The sequence below is a fragment of the Astatotilapia calliptera genome, chromosome 11, assembly GCF_900246225.1.
Source record: "Astatotilapia calliptera chromosome 11, fAstCal1.2, whole genome shotgun sequence".
In the NCBI taxonomy this organism is placed as follows: domain Eukaryota; kingdom Metazoa; phylum Chordata; class Actinopteri; order Cichliformes; family Cichlidae; genus Astatotilapia; species Astatotilapia calliptera.
Window position 1 is genome coordinate 19556256 of NC_039312.1, and position 17001 is coordinate 19573256.

At 42.0% G+C, this 17001-nt stretch overlaps 1 protein-coding gene across 4 annotated transcripts; it reads left to right on the plus strand.

Moving 5' to 3' along the window:
- The first annotated feature begins 781 nt into the window (after positions 1-781).
- On the plus strand, positions 782-14757 carry esrp1 (epithelial splicing regulatory protein 1). 4 transcript variants are annotated; one of them, XM_026185628.1, is made up of 16 exons: positions 782-1168; positions 1570-1728; positions 1847-1963; positions 2345-2456; positions 3354-3497; positions 3866-3920; positions 4006-4116; positions 4264-4396; positions 4479-4521; positions 5145-5464; positions 6151-6375; positions 6477-6729; positions 8058-8238; positions 11389-11530; positions 11990-12112; positions 13416-13474. In XM_026185628.1, the coding sequence occupies exons 1-15, from the start codon at positions 1037-1039 to the stop codon at positions 12089-12091; spliced, it is 2229 nt and encodes a 742-aa protein (XP_026041413.1). In that variant the 5' UTR covers positions 782-1036; the 3' UTR covers positions 12092-12112; positions 13416-13474. The 4 variants fall into 4 exon arrangements, with proteins under 4 accessions (XP_026041413.1, XP_026041411.1, XP_026041414.1 ...); XM_026185626.1 differs by lacking the exon at positions 11990-12112 and having other exon boundaries at positions 783-1168; positions 13416-14757; XM_026185629.1 differs by having other exon boundaries at positions 783-1168; positions 6477-6717; positions 11990-13483.
- Positions 14758-17001: the final 2244 nt, after the last annotated feature.

A 17001-nucleotide genomic window follows, 5' to 3' on the forward strand; every position in this document is an offset into this window, starting at 1 on the left:
TCCGGAGCAAGCACCCCCCCTACAAAAACAAAACAAAATAAATAAAATAAATAAATTATTATTATTATTAGTAGTAGTAGTAGTAATAGTTGTTGTTGGTATGAGAAATTTAGTTGGAAAATTCATATTTGCTTCGATTTAGATTTAGGAGAGAAAAAAGTTGAAAAGTGTTCTGAGGGATATTTCTTTCTTTTGTAAGACATTTTATTTTGTATTTAAAAAAGTTTAAATCAGTTAATCATATCAGAAAATCAGAATTTAATAACTTTATGATTTAATAACATGATAGCTCCACTTGGTCTGTAGTAGTATTTTTTAAACTGATTTCACGGATTTTTCTTTCTGTATTTCAGCAAAAAATTAGATTTTTTTTCTCACACTCATTTTCTCTTCTTCTTCTTCTTCTTCTCATTATTATTATTATTATTATTATTATTATTATTATTATTATTATTGTTGTTGTCAATTCCCTTAAAAGACAAAATATTTTTTTATTTAAAAAAAAAGACTACAATTCGAATTATTGAATTGTTATAAAGACATTTACTATTTATGAAATATTTTAATAATTGACTACATAGTAACTAAAGTGTATATACTTCAAATTTGTTATTATTATTGTTATTATTATTATTATTTATTATTTGTTTTTTCTCGTTGTTGTTTTATACTAATAACCATTTATTACCTTTTCTGTCCCGCGTGAGCTGCCACGTACTAAACTTTGAACCACTTGAAAGAGGGACGGGCCAGGTAAAGGGGTCACGTGGTCGCACAGGTAGCTTCCCTACAAAAGCGGTGAGCGTTCAGCCATTGCTTCGCGATGGTGACTGCGGGAGGCTTCACATAAAATCTCACAGGCGACAAAACTTTGGATTTACGGGCTCACCTTTGCGCTCAGGTGTCAGAGTAAAGGCGTTTCTACCTCCCGCGTCCCGCTCGCGTCTCACATCCCGCTGATCTTCAGTCCCTTTTAGTCTCGTTTAGTATTAGATTAGTTTTCTGTGTGTTTGCGGTTCTTTTTTTAAAAATTCAGATGACGGCGCAGGTAGACTACCTGGTGGTGGTTTTCACCGCCACATCTGGCGCGAGCGGAGATCTCCTGGGGTCTGACGAGAAGGAGCTCGTGCAGTTGGTTTGGCAGCTCGTGGATGTAAAGAACAAAAAGGTAAAAACTCACTTGTAGGCTGCTTGTTCTTACTTGCTAATCATCGTGACTCCAAAGCAGGAAATGTGGTGTTCAAAGGAGTGGACAGGTGGACTGCAAACAGCGATACATGATGTCAGACCAATATTAATAAGGAAAAAAAAAGTGTGCCAGGGGGATTTTTGTGGGATTCCTCCTTACGCGCACCTGTTCAGAAATCATTGTTCGCTTTAATTACAAAAAACCTTCTGCCTTATGTGTTAGACGTTTAAATTGCTCCTTTGCTGCTTTCCACTGTGATAATATCTATGTAGCAAACACACATATTTCACGCTGGTTTTATTATATTGTTCCAAAGCCTCTGAGTTTCTAGCTAGGCTGGCTGTTTCAAGGCTGACTTGTTTTTTTCCTCTCTGAACCAGTTGGGCAAGGTGAATGAGCTCCTCATAAAGCCTGACCTCTCAGACTTGACAGAAGAAAAAGAGGAGGAGGATGTGGTGGAGGAGAGCGTGGAACAGGAGAATGGATCTGGAGCAGACTGTGTGTACAAAGCACCGAGCGTTGATAAAGCTTTAAACATGGTAATGTCTTCAAAGTAGCCAGAAAGCCATTAATAGGCCATTTATAGATTATTAATTACAGTTACAGCACTGGTTAAAGCAGCTGTATTAAAGTCCATACCTCTAAATGTTTTTACAGTTTCATCTGCAACTGACAAATGAGGTGAACAGCGCGGGCGCAGGCACGTCGGTGTGTTTGTGTACAGACGGGCAGCTCCACATCCGCCAAGTGATTCACCCCGAGGCCGCGAGCAAGGTGAGCGGGGCGGGGGAACACGCCTAGCAGCCAGGGCGGATGTTTCACTCACTCACTGCTGCGGGAGCCTTCGACGCTCTCAGAGGGCTGTGTTGTGTCAGCACCGCACTGCTCGCTGAACTTTAATGTTAACACTGAAAGCTGATCTACAGGAGAAGCCACTGCGGTGACACACGCCCATGCGTATACCGCACACTCGTGCACATAAAAGACAGGCACACATGATGCTCATGAAATTTCTCCTGAGTGCCTTCAAACTGTGTGTTAATGATACAAGAAGTAGGCAGTGCATGCTCTTGTGGCCTGTGCAAACATGAGTTTCACAGCAATAAAAACAGAAGCTGCTGATGGGCCTTTCACTCACACTGTATTCCTCTCCAGAACATCCTGGTCCCAGACTGTTTCTACTCTTTCTTTGACCTTCGGAAGGAGTTCAAGAAGCACTTCCCCGCTCCTGACCTCAAAGCTCTGAATGTCCACACCATGGCAGAGTGTATCCTTTTAACATGTCACCTGTTTACATTAACATTTCATGTCCTGTTGCCTGTTTACGCCGTCTAAGTCATGGATTTCCAGACATTTGTTTTTTTTGCTCGATTGATTTGATCCGATTGATTGGTTCTTTCTCATACTGTGCATTGCATTACCCTCAAAAATCCACAACACACGCATTAAGCAGTTGGCTGTAGGGATAAAGGTTTTGAAATGCAAATAAGGAAAGAGTGGCAGCACCTTACTAAGCCCTTAGTGAAAGAGTGTGTGTTTACCCAACAGGACCAACCCCATACACACACACACACACACACACACACACACACACACACACACACACACACACACGCACACACAGGTATAGGAAGAAAAACACGTGAGTGTATTGCTGTTCTGTTTTCACTTTTTTCATTTTTTCACACACCTGTCTATTCTGTCATGATTTGGGAAAAAACAGATCAGACCTAGTTTTAAAAAATGTATTAAACCAGCAACAGAAATTATTTGGGAGCAGGCGAATGACTCCGCTCATATACAACCGGATCTTCTTTTGAATAGGACAGAGGGCTGGCAACTCTAAATGCAGATGAACCTCCTGGTTAAATGGAACTCAGTTACCAAAGAGGGCCTGGTTACGGCCATGATGATCAGTGTAGCGATCTTGCGGATATCCTGCCTTTTAATACTCCAGGTTGATTCAGAGAAGGTGTAGAAGAAAGCTGAGAGAGTGGGCTCCACCCAAAGCATACAACTCCAACTAAATTGAAAATGGACTTAGGAAATGAGAGAGAGGAAAAAAAGAAGAAATCAAACGTCCAATCCTGCTGGACCACGATGCATTCATGATTAATAACACTGTCGCTCTCTTGCTTGTGCTCCTTAACCACCTCCTCCTCAGCTCTTAGTATACCTGTTGATGTGCCCACCATGTGGGACCCCTCTGCCACACCGGATCCATCGGTCCCTTTGCCTGCAGAAGTAGCCACACAGCAGCTTCAGGTTATGTCCAGCGTTGTCCTGGCACTGCTATCCGAGCCATTTTGTAAGTACCACGTACATTACCGAGTAATGTTAGTAAACACATCAGTAAATCGATTTACTACTAATGAGTTCCAAAACTGTGTTACTTTAAGTAAAACCCTGCTGTGAACTAAACTAGAAAATCAATTAGGACCTCTTTTAAGGATAACTGAAATTTCCTTTAATCATTTCCCCCCCCAAAAATGGATGATCCAAGATTCATAGTACTACTCTTGAGCGTGCCACTTAACAAACCGGTAATTAAGAAAGGAAAGAAATGTAAGGTCTTACCTGATTTAGACTTTAACCATTTGCTTTGCCTTTTAAAAACGGTCTCAGCTTGATTACTTTGTGTGTTATCATGGTGACTCTGTCACTTTGCTGTTGCAGGCCACACGTTTTCGAACCCCGAGAGAGTTAGTGAGAAGTTCGAGAGCGGCACTTGGTGAGTAACATTTATTAAAGATACACGTTATTTTTGTTCCCTGATAATCCACTGTAATAATACCTGTGTGTGTGTGTGTGTGCAGCAGTAAAATGGAGAAAGTGTGCGACAACACGGTGATCCGAGCCAGAGGATTGCCGTGGCAGTCTTCTGACCAGGATATCGCTCGATTTTTCAGAGGCCTCAACATCGCCAAGTACGTTGCTGACATCTTTAAAGGCGCACATTTTTACACTGTTTATCATCTTTTTTTAATCACTGATGACACCCAGAAAGCTGCTGCTGACAGAGGTTTTCAGAGAGGCTTTATAACCCCCTTCATATGCTGTGCTCTTCTCTTTAGAGGAGGGGTTGCATTGTGCCTGAATGCTCAAGGGAGGAGGAATGGAGAAGCTCTGGTTCGCTTTGTGAGCGAGGAACACAGAGAGCTGGCGTTGCAGAGACACAAACACCACATGGGGAATAGATATATTGAGGTAAGGCGTCTGGACACAGTAGAATCAGCCACATCACCAAATTATTGTCCCATCACTAAACATCGTTCCCCTCTATCGGCAGGTTTATAAAGCGACAGGAGATGACTTCCTGAAGATAGCAGGAGGTGGGAAGTTCATATATCTGTTAGCTTAAGTGCAGCCGCCTGGTTTATGTGTGTATATAGTGAAACTGAGTTGAAAAAGAGGACTTTTGAAGTCTTTGAGATCTTCTATGGTGCTATTTTATTAATACTTCAGCAACTTCTTATATGAGCTTGAATTCATGTATTTAGTAATAATGATTTTTAGGAGTTGAAAATGTTTCAGGACCTTTGTAAATGTCTCCAGGTCCATTGGGATTTTTCCTTCATGCCACTTGTAATCTTAAAAGAAAAATTATTATTAGCACAAAAAGCTGTTGGTTATGACTCAGTGATACCATTTAATGGCAACACAGCCTTTTATGAAGGGCAATAAGTTTGTCAACAAGGCACAGCTCATCACTGAGTCATTTGACCTGAATATTAATAATTTTACTCACATGATGAACGCCTCCCAGAAACCAGAAGTGACCTCATTACATAAAGCTAAAGTTTATCGTCATACAGATGAGAGATTTAGACGATTACTCAAAATCACAGAGGCTTGAAAAGTCAGATTTAGCATCACTCTTATCAATTGCAGAAGAAGAAGGAGGCCAACTAACACTAGTTGAACGGGCTTGCCCGTGTCATTCTCTCTGTGTCAGGTACGTCTCATGAGGTAGCAATGTTCCTGTCCCGCGAGGACCAGATCATAGTGAGGATGCGAGGCCTCCCTTTCACCGCCACGCACGAGCAGGTGCTCGCCTTCTTCTCGCCAGAGGATGAACTTAAAGAGACGTGTCCCGTCAGCGGGGGAAAGGACGGCATCCTGTTTGTTCGCTACCCAGATGGACGTCCCACCGGCGACGCGTTTGTTTTGTTTGCCTGTGAAGAACATGCTCAGTGCGCCTTGAGGAAACACAAGGAAATCCTGGGGAAAAGATATATCGAGCTTTTTAAGAGTACGGCAGCAGAGGTGCAGCAGGTACGCCGGGGTGTTTCTTCGCTTTGTTTTACGGTGTGCGGTTGAGTGAAATGTGCTTGATTGTGTGCTCACTTGTAGGTTTTAGAGGAGAAAAACTGTTTGTTTATTTGGCCACAGCAGCAAAGAGTGACAACGTGAGGGTGTGTTTCTTATCTTCTCAGGCAGTTGTAGGCATTATAGGAGAGAAGCTCATGGGTGGGGACCAGTAAAACAAGGTGGACTGTGTGTGCATGTTTCCCTACAAACGGTTATTCTAGCTGCTCCTTTCTCTTTTGAACTTTCTTTCGCTCTTCGTGTGCTCCACTGCTCTTTGTGTCTCTTTGGCATTCATTTTCTTATCTTTCTGGACTGATAAGCAGACAGTCCACCTACATATCTATGCAGAGGCCTTTCGTGGTGTGTGTGTGTGTGTGTGTGTGTGAGACACTTGCGAGGTTTATTGGTCCTCTCCAGAAATGCAAACACGCTGGTGTCCTGTTGGCACCACGCCAGCTCCTGTCTGACGTTGCGTCATATTTAAACACAGCTTGGACTTGGCTTTGTTCTGCTTGAGATGTTTGCTTTTGAGTTATAGTTAGTGACTTTTACCTGTCAGTACTAGAGGAGAAAGGGTTTCCTAAAACTTCACTGCGTACTCGGTAGGTTTTTGCTTTAGGCAGGGTATGTAATTTGAAACTGTGTCTTAGGTGCTAAACAGGTACTCCTCAACCCCTCTGATCTCCGTGGCCCCTGCCCCTCTGATGCCTGTGCTGCCCACGGTGTCTCTTCTGCCCCCTCCTGGTGGAGTGAGAGACTGCCTGCGGCTGAGAGGGCTGCCGTACACGGCGAGCATAGAGGACATCCTCACCTTCCTGGGCGAGTTTACACAGGATATCAGACCGCATGGAGTGCACATGGTCCTCAACCAGCAGGTACATGCAGCACCCACACTGACACACCCATTGACTCACATGCTTTCTAGCACAAATTTACAGGTGTTGCGGAGTAATCTCTGATTCGTCTCCGCTTTCAGGGTCGTCCGTCAGGTGACTGCTTCATCCAGATGACATCAGCTGAGCGAGCGCTCCAAGCTTCGCAGCGGCTTCACAAGCATGTGATGTCCAGCCAGCGTGGGGCAAACAGCCGCTACGTGGAGGTGTTTCCCTGCAGCGCAGAGGAGATGGGCCTCGTGCTGATGGGAGGCTCGCTCTCGCACACGCATACACACACACACACCCGGAGCAGGAGTGGGACAGGGCTCAGCCCGCCGCCATGTAAGTCAAGACGTAAGTGCTGCTGGGAGCTGGGTTGCTTCGGGACTGCAGGGTAGGTGGGCTCCTGCCTTGTGCAGGGTTGCTGGGTTTTTCTCCAATCTCAAACTGTGGGAAGATGAGGAAATCTGGTCTAACCAGGAGGATCGAAAACTGTGTGTCTGAGAGTTTGTGTTGGTGTATGTGAGTGTGTCACCTCTTTGTAATTTAGTGTGATTAAATTACCCATCTGCATGACCTAATAAACCTAATGGGGTAACCATCCTTTTTTCAGTTGTTGCCTGTGTTCACACATTTAGATGAAAATACTGTAGTTTGTTTTTAGTGGCATGTTTGTCGATCTCATAAATTCCACTCTCTTACACTGCTGAAGTATTTCATAAAAATCTGAAAGGGTTGGGAAAGTGTAAGCAAGACAGTTTGATTCCAGCTATCTTCATAAAACATCAAAAATGGCTTACATCTCTCTAATCTTATCAGATGAGTAGAGGTGGTTGTGGGATTAGGCCTCAATGGCCTGGCACACCTCTGGTGTGTGCATCTCCTGTGCTTGTCCAATCAGGAGCTGTGTAAAGGCTGTGGGCATATCTGAACGCTGGTGCGTAGATGGTGGATTGATCTCTGTGTGTGTAGTCCTTCGACTTAAATGTGGACTCTTAGTTTTCAAAAAGAGAGGATTATAACACGTCTAATGGTTATGAGCTGTTTAATATGAAATAGTTCACATTAGTGAAAGGGACACAACACAGGGATTCAAGGCTAGACATGCGGGTTTTAAAAAGGTCCATGATGAGATGAAATTAAATGTTGAAAATGCACACACAGACTGCAGGAACAGCCAGAATCACCATGCAAGGAGGATAAAGTGCTCAGGCGGCACTGTCCCCTGCATTTAGACAGTGTCTCTGTTCTCTGACAGCGCTGTGGCTCTCGTTTTGCTAATATTTAATACTTGGAAGGCTTTATGCATGAATGCATATGAGAAAGTATAAACCAGATGCTGCTAAACACTGACAACTGTCGAGTGAATTAAAAGCATCTTACCTGCTCCGAAATTACACAGAGGTGATAATAAAATACTGAAATAATGAAACATACAGGTTACAGGCCCATCGGTGGTCCAGCGTAGTGTACAATACGCTGACGCTTTCATTGTTTGCCACGTGCATACATTCAAAGTGTGTCAGGTGCTGAGTGATGTTGTGGAGGGTCATTGTTTGTAGATTTGCATGAGCACCTCTCCAAAAAACAAACAATGACCTTGCAGACTTCTCCACCATGTCTCTGTTCACGCGTGTCTCTGTTCGTCTGGTTAAAAATCTTTTACCTCTCCTCCTCGCCAGGTTTATCGCCACCATCTTATTCCTTCACACCTGCTCCACCTGTCCTGCCTCCAGAGGCTGCTGCTGCTCTCTACCCTCCCATTGGGCAGGTGGTCCTGGCTCCTCGCCCCCTACCACCAGGACATGCCTACTACCCCGCCTCAGCTCAGCTATACATGAACTACGCAGCCTACTACCCCAGGTAAACAATGGTATTTACAGATGAAGGGATTTATTGAATCAGAGATTAAATGGCTCAGCTTGTGAAAATATTTTCAAAAATGTTTAAATATTAAATATTTGCATTGGTGAATAGGTGAGAGGTCTGTTAGTGGAAGGTCCAAAGGGAAAACTCTCTTCATTGCCGAAATTATTTGATTTTATCTGTTTGAAAAGTTTTGATTTGTCTGATTAGTTCGCATAAAGGTCACAGAAAGTTATTGTTTTAACAGTGTGCAGGAATTCTCACAGTTTTTACCTCTCAGCCTTCAAAGCCTGAGGGGCTATTGTCGGCATCCTGCCAGGCGGGCGGGCAGCCTGGACACCTAAGTTTGTGAATGCTATAACTCGAGAACAAAGCGACATAGGAGCTTCAAATTGTTACCATAGTAATATCTACTAAAAATCTCAGATGAGTTCAAATCTCAGTGACCTTGACAGAGGTCAAGCTTTCTGAAAATCTTGTGAACTCAAAAAGAAATTCACCTTGTTCCAGCTGAAAATCTGTAAATACAGTGGGGCAAAAAAGTATTTAGTCAGCCACCGATTGTGCAAGTTCCCCCACCTAAAATGATGACAGAGGTCAGTAATTTGCACCAGAGGTACACTTCAACTGTGAGAGACAGAATGTGAAAAAAAAAATCCATGAATTCACATGGTAGGATTTGTAAAGAATTTATTCGTAAATCAGGGTGGAAAATAAGTATTTGGTCACCTCAAACAAGGAAAATCTCTGGCTCTCACAGACCTGTAACGTCTTCTGTAAGAAGCTTTTCTGTCCCCCACTCATTACCTGTATGAATGGCACCTGTTTGAACTGATCATCTGTATAAAAGACACCTGTCCACAGCCTCAAACAGTCAGACTCCAAACTCCGCCATGGCCAAGACCAAAGAGCTTTTGAAGGACACCAGGAAAAGTATTGTAGACCTGCACCAGACTGGGAAGAGTGAATCTACAATAGGCAAGCAGCTTGGTGTGAAAAAATCAACTGTGGGAGCAATCATCAGAAAATGGAAGACATACAAGACCACTGATAATCTCCCTCGATCTGGGGCTCCACGCAAGATCTCATCCCGTGGGGTCAAAATGATCATGAGAACAGTGAGCAAAGATCCCAGAACCACACGGGGGGACCTGGTGAATGACCTGCAGAGAGCTGGGACCAAAGTAACAAAGGTCACCATCAGTAACACACTACAACGGCAGGGAATCAAATCCCGCAGTGCCAGACGTGTTCCGCTGCTGAAGCCAGTGCATGTCCAGGCCCGTCTGAAGTTTGCCAGAGAGCACATGGATGATACAGCAGAGGATTGGGAGAATGTCATGTGGTCAGATGAAACCAAAGTAGAACTTTTTGGTATAAACTCAACTCGTCGTGTTTGGAGGACGAAGAATACTGAGTTGCATCCCAAGAACACCATACCTACTGTGAAGCATGGGGGTGGAAACATCATGCTATGGGGCTGTTTTTCTGCCAAGGGGACAGGACGACTGATCCGTGTTAAGGACAGAATGAATGGGGCCATGTATCGTGAGATTTTGAGCCAAAACCTCCTTCCATCAGTGAGAACTTTGAAGATGAAACGAGGCTGGGTCTTCCAACATGACAATGATCCAAAACACACCGCCCGGGCAACAAAGGAGTGGCTCCGTAAGAAGCATTTGAAAGTCCTGGAGTGGCCTAGCCAGTCCCCAGACCTCAACCCCATAGAAAATCTGTGGCGGGAGTTGAAAGTCCGTGTTGCTCGGCGACAGCCCCAAAGCATCACTGCTCTCGAGAAGATCTGCATGGAGGAGTGGGCCAAAATACCAGCTACTGTGTGTGCAAACCTGGTAAAGACCTATAGTAAACGTTTGACCTCTGTTATTGCCAACAAAGGTTATGTTACAAAGTATTGAGTTGTATTTTTGTTATTGACCAAATACTTATTTTCCACCCTGATTTACGAATAAATTCTTTACAAATCCTACCATGTGAATTCATGGATTTTTTTTTTCACATTCTGTCTCTCACAGTTGAAGTGTACCTCTGGTGCAAATTACTGACCTCTGTCATCATTTTAGGTGGGGGAACTTGCACAATCGGTGGCTGACTAAATACTTTTTTGCCCCACTGTATGTACACATTTACCTGAAATATCCTTGATGCTTTGTGAGAGCTTACTGTTGTTTCTCCCATTAAGTAATCTTCCTTTCTCACATTAAATCAACCACTCCTGAATTTCTATAAAGAAATTTACGAGCCAACCGACGCTAAGCCGAGGCTGCCGGGTGATGTTTACTTGTGGGTTGTTTACTGGTGGGTGAAGTTGCTCTCAGACAAACTCTCAGATCCAGGCAGAGCTTCCATTTCTCACATGTAGCACATAAGAGGTGGATTCCCCAGTCCTGGCATACCCCTGTGAATGGAAATAGTCCATTTGGTTTAGGGAGCTGCCTGTGTAGAGCTGCTGGACACTTATTTACTTGCTTTATTCATAAAGATATGCACACTTTGTACTGCAAGGCCGGCAGGTTAAAGACTGAGTGTTGGGCTTGAGTGATTCATATATTTATATTTCTCTCATAAAGCCCTGCAAAAGTTCAGGATGTGCATAAGAAATGTGGAACTGCTATCCACGCTTGATCTTCTTCATTCTTAGTCATCTTCTTCTTTGAACCGCCTGCATAGCATCAATCAAAATCAAAATAGTTTTACTTTCACTGAAACATGTTGTGTACATTAGTGAGTGATTAAAAACACCTAAAACTTGCAATAACTATAAAGGTTTTTTCCCATTTAAAAAAAAAAAAAAAAAGAAAAGAGGTCGAGCATTTTGTACTTGGTTGAATTATATACTGCCAAGGAGAAAGGCTGGGGCAAGGGTAGTTAATGACTGAAGTCTGCGTTATCAAAGTACTTGGTAAACAAGCATTGACCTCTGGTTCTCTTTGGTGAGCCATCAGAGACTGAGAGAGCAGCTCACTCAAAGACAACACCCAGAGTTACTCCCAGTCTTGTTTTTCCTGAATCCTGCTGCATACGTTGTGTTTTCTGAGAAGATACATGTTTATGCTGGTTTTGTACTTAGGATAACAGTCTCTGTCCTTTTTCCCTTCTTGTTGTTTTCCTTTTTTTTTTCTTTTCCAGTCCACCTGGCTCACCTAACACCTTAGGTTTCTTCCCCTCCCCCTCCTCCATTGCCTCGCCGGGAGGCCTGGTGCGTATGCCCGGTCTGACCTACAACAGCAACGGAGTCAAAGAGCTCATAAATGCAGTGCAGGGTTACCAGGTAAGAGGTGGCGTCCTTCAAATGCACCGTGCACTTAGCATTTTATTAATGAAGTTCCTATAATGGAGATTTTCTGTGCCTTCAGAGCTCTCATACCTCACTGTAGGATCCAAAGTGTTGTATTCAAATCTCCTCGTATTATGGGTGTGTATTGTCAGGCATCCACTGTGTTTGCCCAGAGGCTATCAAACTAGTTTATCCTGTCTCCTCTCCCTGTTCTGTCACACACGGATTGCTGCTTGCTTCAACTTGAACTGGAGAATCTCAGATCTTATTTAAACCTGAAAGAGTACGAAGAATCTGAAGATAAATTATGACATGATAAGGACTACTTTAAGCAATATATTGAGACAGACTGGGTTTTGTTTTCTGTATTTTAAAGGCCTTTAGATTAGTGTCTATGGCTACATGTGTCTCAGCCCCCATCTCTATCATTCCTCCCCCTTCCTCATGCCACAGTATGCTCCCGAGGATGCTTTCATGCACGCCCACGGGCCCGTGCACACTCATGACCCGACCAGGACATTGCTTACGCAGCCCAAAGAATGGGTGTGTATTTAAGGTGTCTGAGGCAGGTGGCAGGTAAGGATTGGCTGAGGGATCAGTCGGGGGGATTTAATTTAGAGAAGGTGTTGTAGCTGTGGTTTTACTGGTCACCAGGGCTTACAGGGCACCATTTTCCACATTAATGGGGAATTTTCAGGTATTTCCTTTTGACTAGGTTAAATAATTGGAGGAAATCTCTTGGTTTTTAGGTATTTCATGGGTTTTCACATGGCGTTTGTTTAACCTTTTTTCTGTCCGCTCGTGAAGCCTTTAATGAAAACACTGAGCACCACATAGCCGACTGACCGTCCACTGAACCCTCTCCCCTTTGACTGTACAGGCATGGTCCTTTTTCTGCATGTCCAGACAGCGTGAAAGTCAAATAGCGGGCGCAAGAAACTCCTCAGTGGTGACATTTTCATCACAGAACAACATAAAAATATTGTGAAAGTGAAAGTAGCTGCTTTAAAGTTTGAATTGTTCTCTTACCCAGATAACCAGTAATAAGTCCTCATTTTTACTGTTACATTGCAGTATTAAAGATACATTTTTTTAATGTTTCATACATCAATACAAGGATATTATAGGTACATAAAACTAGGTATGAAAATGTATATAGTTAACCTAAATTTAAAAAAAAAACAACTTACCTCCCCCCCTCTCAAAACTCCCCCTAAAACTAACTAAAATAGCATTTTGTACTTTATGCTCAATTTCTTTTTGAATGCATTAATCCTGAGGAGGTAATGACACAGATGTTTAGTGAGACTGCCATATCCACTTGGCTGTGAGTCATGTGTTTTTATTGTAACGCTTGTTCTGAGCTTCTAGAATTTTCCACCTGACAAATGATAATTAGAAACACTAAAAAGAACACAGAAACGAATAAAATTGAAACGGTAAAGACCCTACAATAACAGAAGGGAACTGCAACAACACACCTAAGGGCAAGCGCTTGGCAACAGTGAGAAGGAGAAACTCCCTTTTTGCAGGAAGAATCTTCTGGCAGAACCAGGTTAACTGTAATCTTATAGATATATTTATTAACGTCCTTTCTCAGACATTTGTGATTACCTGCTGCTTCACGCCAAAATGTCTGCTGCGAAACTGGCCTGCTGAAGAGTAAAATTACTTTACAGAACAATTGCAACAATACCTAAGGGGGCGGGGCTTAGTCAACGGTCAGATGGTGCTGTCGCAATGTTGTAGTGTAATAGATGGGTAATAACAGCTTTAGGTGATTGAGAAGGTGATGGGTAATGTCTGGTGCAGGTGCTTTTTTTTGTTGTTGTTGGGGGCTAAAACTCTTTCCTCACCCTTGTTCTTCTTCTCTCCGCAGAATCCTGCAGAGTCTGTTTCCCTCCTGAGCAGCAGTCTGATTGGTCAGTGCAGCTCAAGTGAGGCTCCTCTTATGTCACTACCTGCTCTCATGACCAAGCCAGGGGGGCAGTATTTGGATTTGACCCTGCTCTAGGGTCACATGTGATAATTTGGTATATGTCAAAGACTTGTTAGATTTTTTTTTAAATAGCCTTTTAGATGTGTTATTTATATCTTTAGCAACAGAAATTAATGTATTTTATACCAAATTCTCTGTGGCCTTAGCCAACAATAGCATTCTCATCTTATATTGCACATTGTGTATTTTAAAAGCTTTATAGAGATTTTTTAACCTGTTCTATTGTAATCATTACGGTACATATTTGTTAGCCAAACTAGAGAGGAGTGACTTAGTAGCAATTGAGCTAAACGTTTAAGCTTTTCTGTGAAGAGTGAAAGTGTGTGAGTGTGAAAGAGATGAGAATGAGTATTACGCATGGCTGTGTTGAGATGTTTTATTACATAATCTGTTAATGCATTACATTGTATGTGTTTATATACATTTGATACAGTACACAGTGATTGTATTGGAAGCTTTAGTGCATGAAGAAGTTAGTAGTGAAACTTTAAGATGTTTACATAATGCCAAATATCAATGCACTGCTAATCAATAAGACTACTAATGAAAATAATAGCAGTATGTTTGAATGATATCCTATATGTTACACTGTGAGTTTGTCTGATAGCCTGGACCTTGTTATGAGGCCTCAATTTACAAAAACTGTGACATCTCACACTTCATTAGCCCCCTCCTTTATGTGTCTGACAAGGGTATGTTTCCATGCTGCGCCACGCCAAAGTTGCCTTGTTGTGTATTTGGATTCAGCTGAAAAGAAGACGGTCCCACTTCTCAGTAATTTAACTACAAATTTGCATTCTTCAAGAGGGCTCAGATCACAAGCTCTCAGCTTACTGTGCAAAGAGTAAAGCCAGAGCCGGTTTATGACCACTTCTGTGACATATTTTTAGCAGTCCATCACACTTTCCTTGTCTTCTTTCCACCGTCTACGCTGTTATTGGAGAACGTTTTTGAACAAACAGGTTGCTCTAAGAAATCTAATCACCGTACTTCTTTTGAACCTGTAGATTTTTAGGAAAGGCGAAAAGGAAAGGAAATGAAGGACGTGTCGGATATGTTTCATGTGAATTTAAATGCCGTTTATGCTCAGCATAAAGTTGATGTTTGGGCTTCATGTTTCTGTACGCATGTGCCACAGCAGGATTTAATCCTCCTCAGGACGCCCTACTGCAGGCATGCTGAAAAAGAAAAAGAAAAACAAACAATAAACTTAACATGTCAAGTTTGTCATCCTCCAGCTGTTTGATTTCACTGTTTACCTTCTGATCATTTCACTTTGCCGTGTAGTATGCCTGTTTGTGTCTCATGAGGGTTTTTAAAGTGCAGGAGTGCAAATATGCAGGTGGAGCTTGTCTCGTGACACAACGTGGCTCAGGGCGAAACTGTGGGAACTCCCTCTCACTGTCCTCAGCGATTACCTCTGCGGTGCCCGCATACACATGCTATAGCAAAGAAGCTATTGTCATCTAGACACACTGAACACATTATGTGAGAGGATGGCCTCTCTTTTTACTGCGTGGAAAAGAGCAGAAAATAGATCAGGAAGTGGGAAGAGAGAAGGAAAGCAGACAAAACCATGTCAGACCCCCTCAGGGCAGAGTTACATTGTGTAATACAATCTTCTGCACCCCACCCAAATAATCTCTTTTAAAAACACTTAGTCTCCCACTCACAAAACACACACACACACTCACACACACACACACACTGTCCAAACCAGCAGGAAGAATTTATTTATTTTTATCCATGTTACAAAGTTTTTCTCACCTTTTTGACGTCTGGAAAATAAATGTATTGTCTGTAAGATGTTGTGGAGAAATCCAGTGAAGTTACACTGGTATGAAAAAAGTGCAGATAAGTGCAGCTCATTTAGGGAATTTTTAATTTATTGATTGAACTGAGCACGTCTTAGATTTAAAGAATCAGAGTAGATTAAATCAAATCTTTTATTAAGAAAATAATCCAGGGTTTGTCAGGGACAGACAACTATCAGGAAAAGGGAAGTTGTTTTTTTTTAATAACAAGAGGATTATTTTAGTTATTTAACATTTAGCAGGAGATGATCTTTAATCTTTTTCATGTTCCACACTTATATCCTGTCCTTGCAACATTTACTTATGTGGATGAAGTCCCCACAAACCCAAAGAAACCCATGTCACTCAGTATGAAATGTTTTTGGAGCCATTTTCACAGAGCTAGTGTTAATAAAAGTGTTTATTTAAAAGTGTATAATAGGTATAAACTACCTGTGCAGGGGCAGGTCTAGAAGGTAGCACTTAATATCATTTATAAGGTATGTTTGACATATGTTTTATAGATTATAGGCCAGTTTAAACACAGGCAATCATTTTTTCAGCAAATACCTGAAATCACTTATTGGCACAACACTGTCCATGTGATCTGGATGCTATCGCTATCTTTTTTCAAATAGCAGACACACAACTGGACATCTTCTTTCAGTGAAGTTGAAAAGTCAGGTTGATGAAGCAATGACACAAAGAAAAAAACGTATTATTATTATTATAATGGAGAGTTTTTTACATTTTCAAAACGCTGATAGTTTAGACGCAGCATGACTGACAGAGAAGATTTGCAGTGGTCTGCAGAGTTACAGCCTGGAGTAAAACATGCAGTTGGTGCACACAGAAATGCAGTGGCAAAATATGGATTCTAAATCCACTACAATGCACATTGTCTGCTTGCAGTTGATACAGTTAAGCTCCTGAGGCAGCATGTTCTTTAACTCATTTGAGAAGCCATAGACTTTCATGTAAGGCTCATACATTCACAACGAATGGCTGGAAGTTCAGCAAAAAAATGTATATAGGCCAGCCCAGAGAGTTTCAGAAGCTTGGTATCAGAAAATGAGCATGCAGTCACTTTGCATGGTGCAATATGATGGACAGTCTACCTGCAGTGCTCCAGGTCTATTAAGATATCGCTAACGAGGGAAGTAAAGAAGGTCTGTGGAGGTTTAGTATATAGAGTCATGGAGGGCAACGTATTCGACTGTCTACCCACTCTTTTAAGTACATTAAGTACATTAAGTGAAGGAGTCGGCTTTCTATTTTTGCCTGTCTTTATGTAACATCATGTATGTCATTTTCTGTCTTTGCAATGTGACCTGCAGCAAGGTTATTATAGTTAACTACAAAACATATAAAACATTTTAGTTTAGGAATTTTGAAAAATTAAAACTGAAAGGATTTTGTGACCTTCGAAAACTAATTTAGAGGAAATATCCTTATTTTCGTGTTTGTTAGTTTGGTAAACATTTGAATCAAAACTTGCCTTATGAGGCTTTGATAGACAAATATCTATTGTGGATGTCCACGACACTGTGAGTCAGCTGCTTTTAGAAAGTTCTGTTTTTATTGTAAAACCTGTACTGACTTTCCAGAATCTTGCCTCTGACACACATACATGTACAACATAGTTAATGAAGATTAAAAATAACACAGAAACA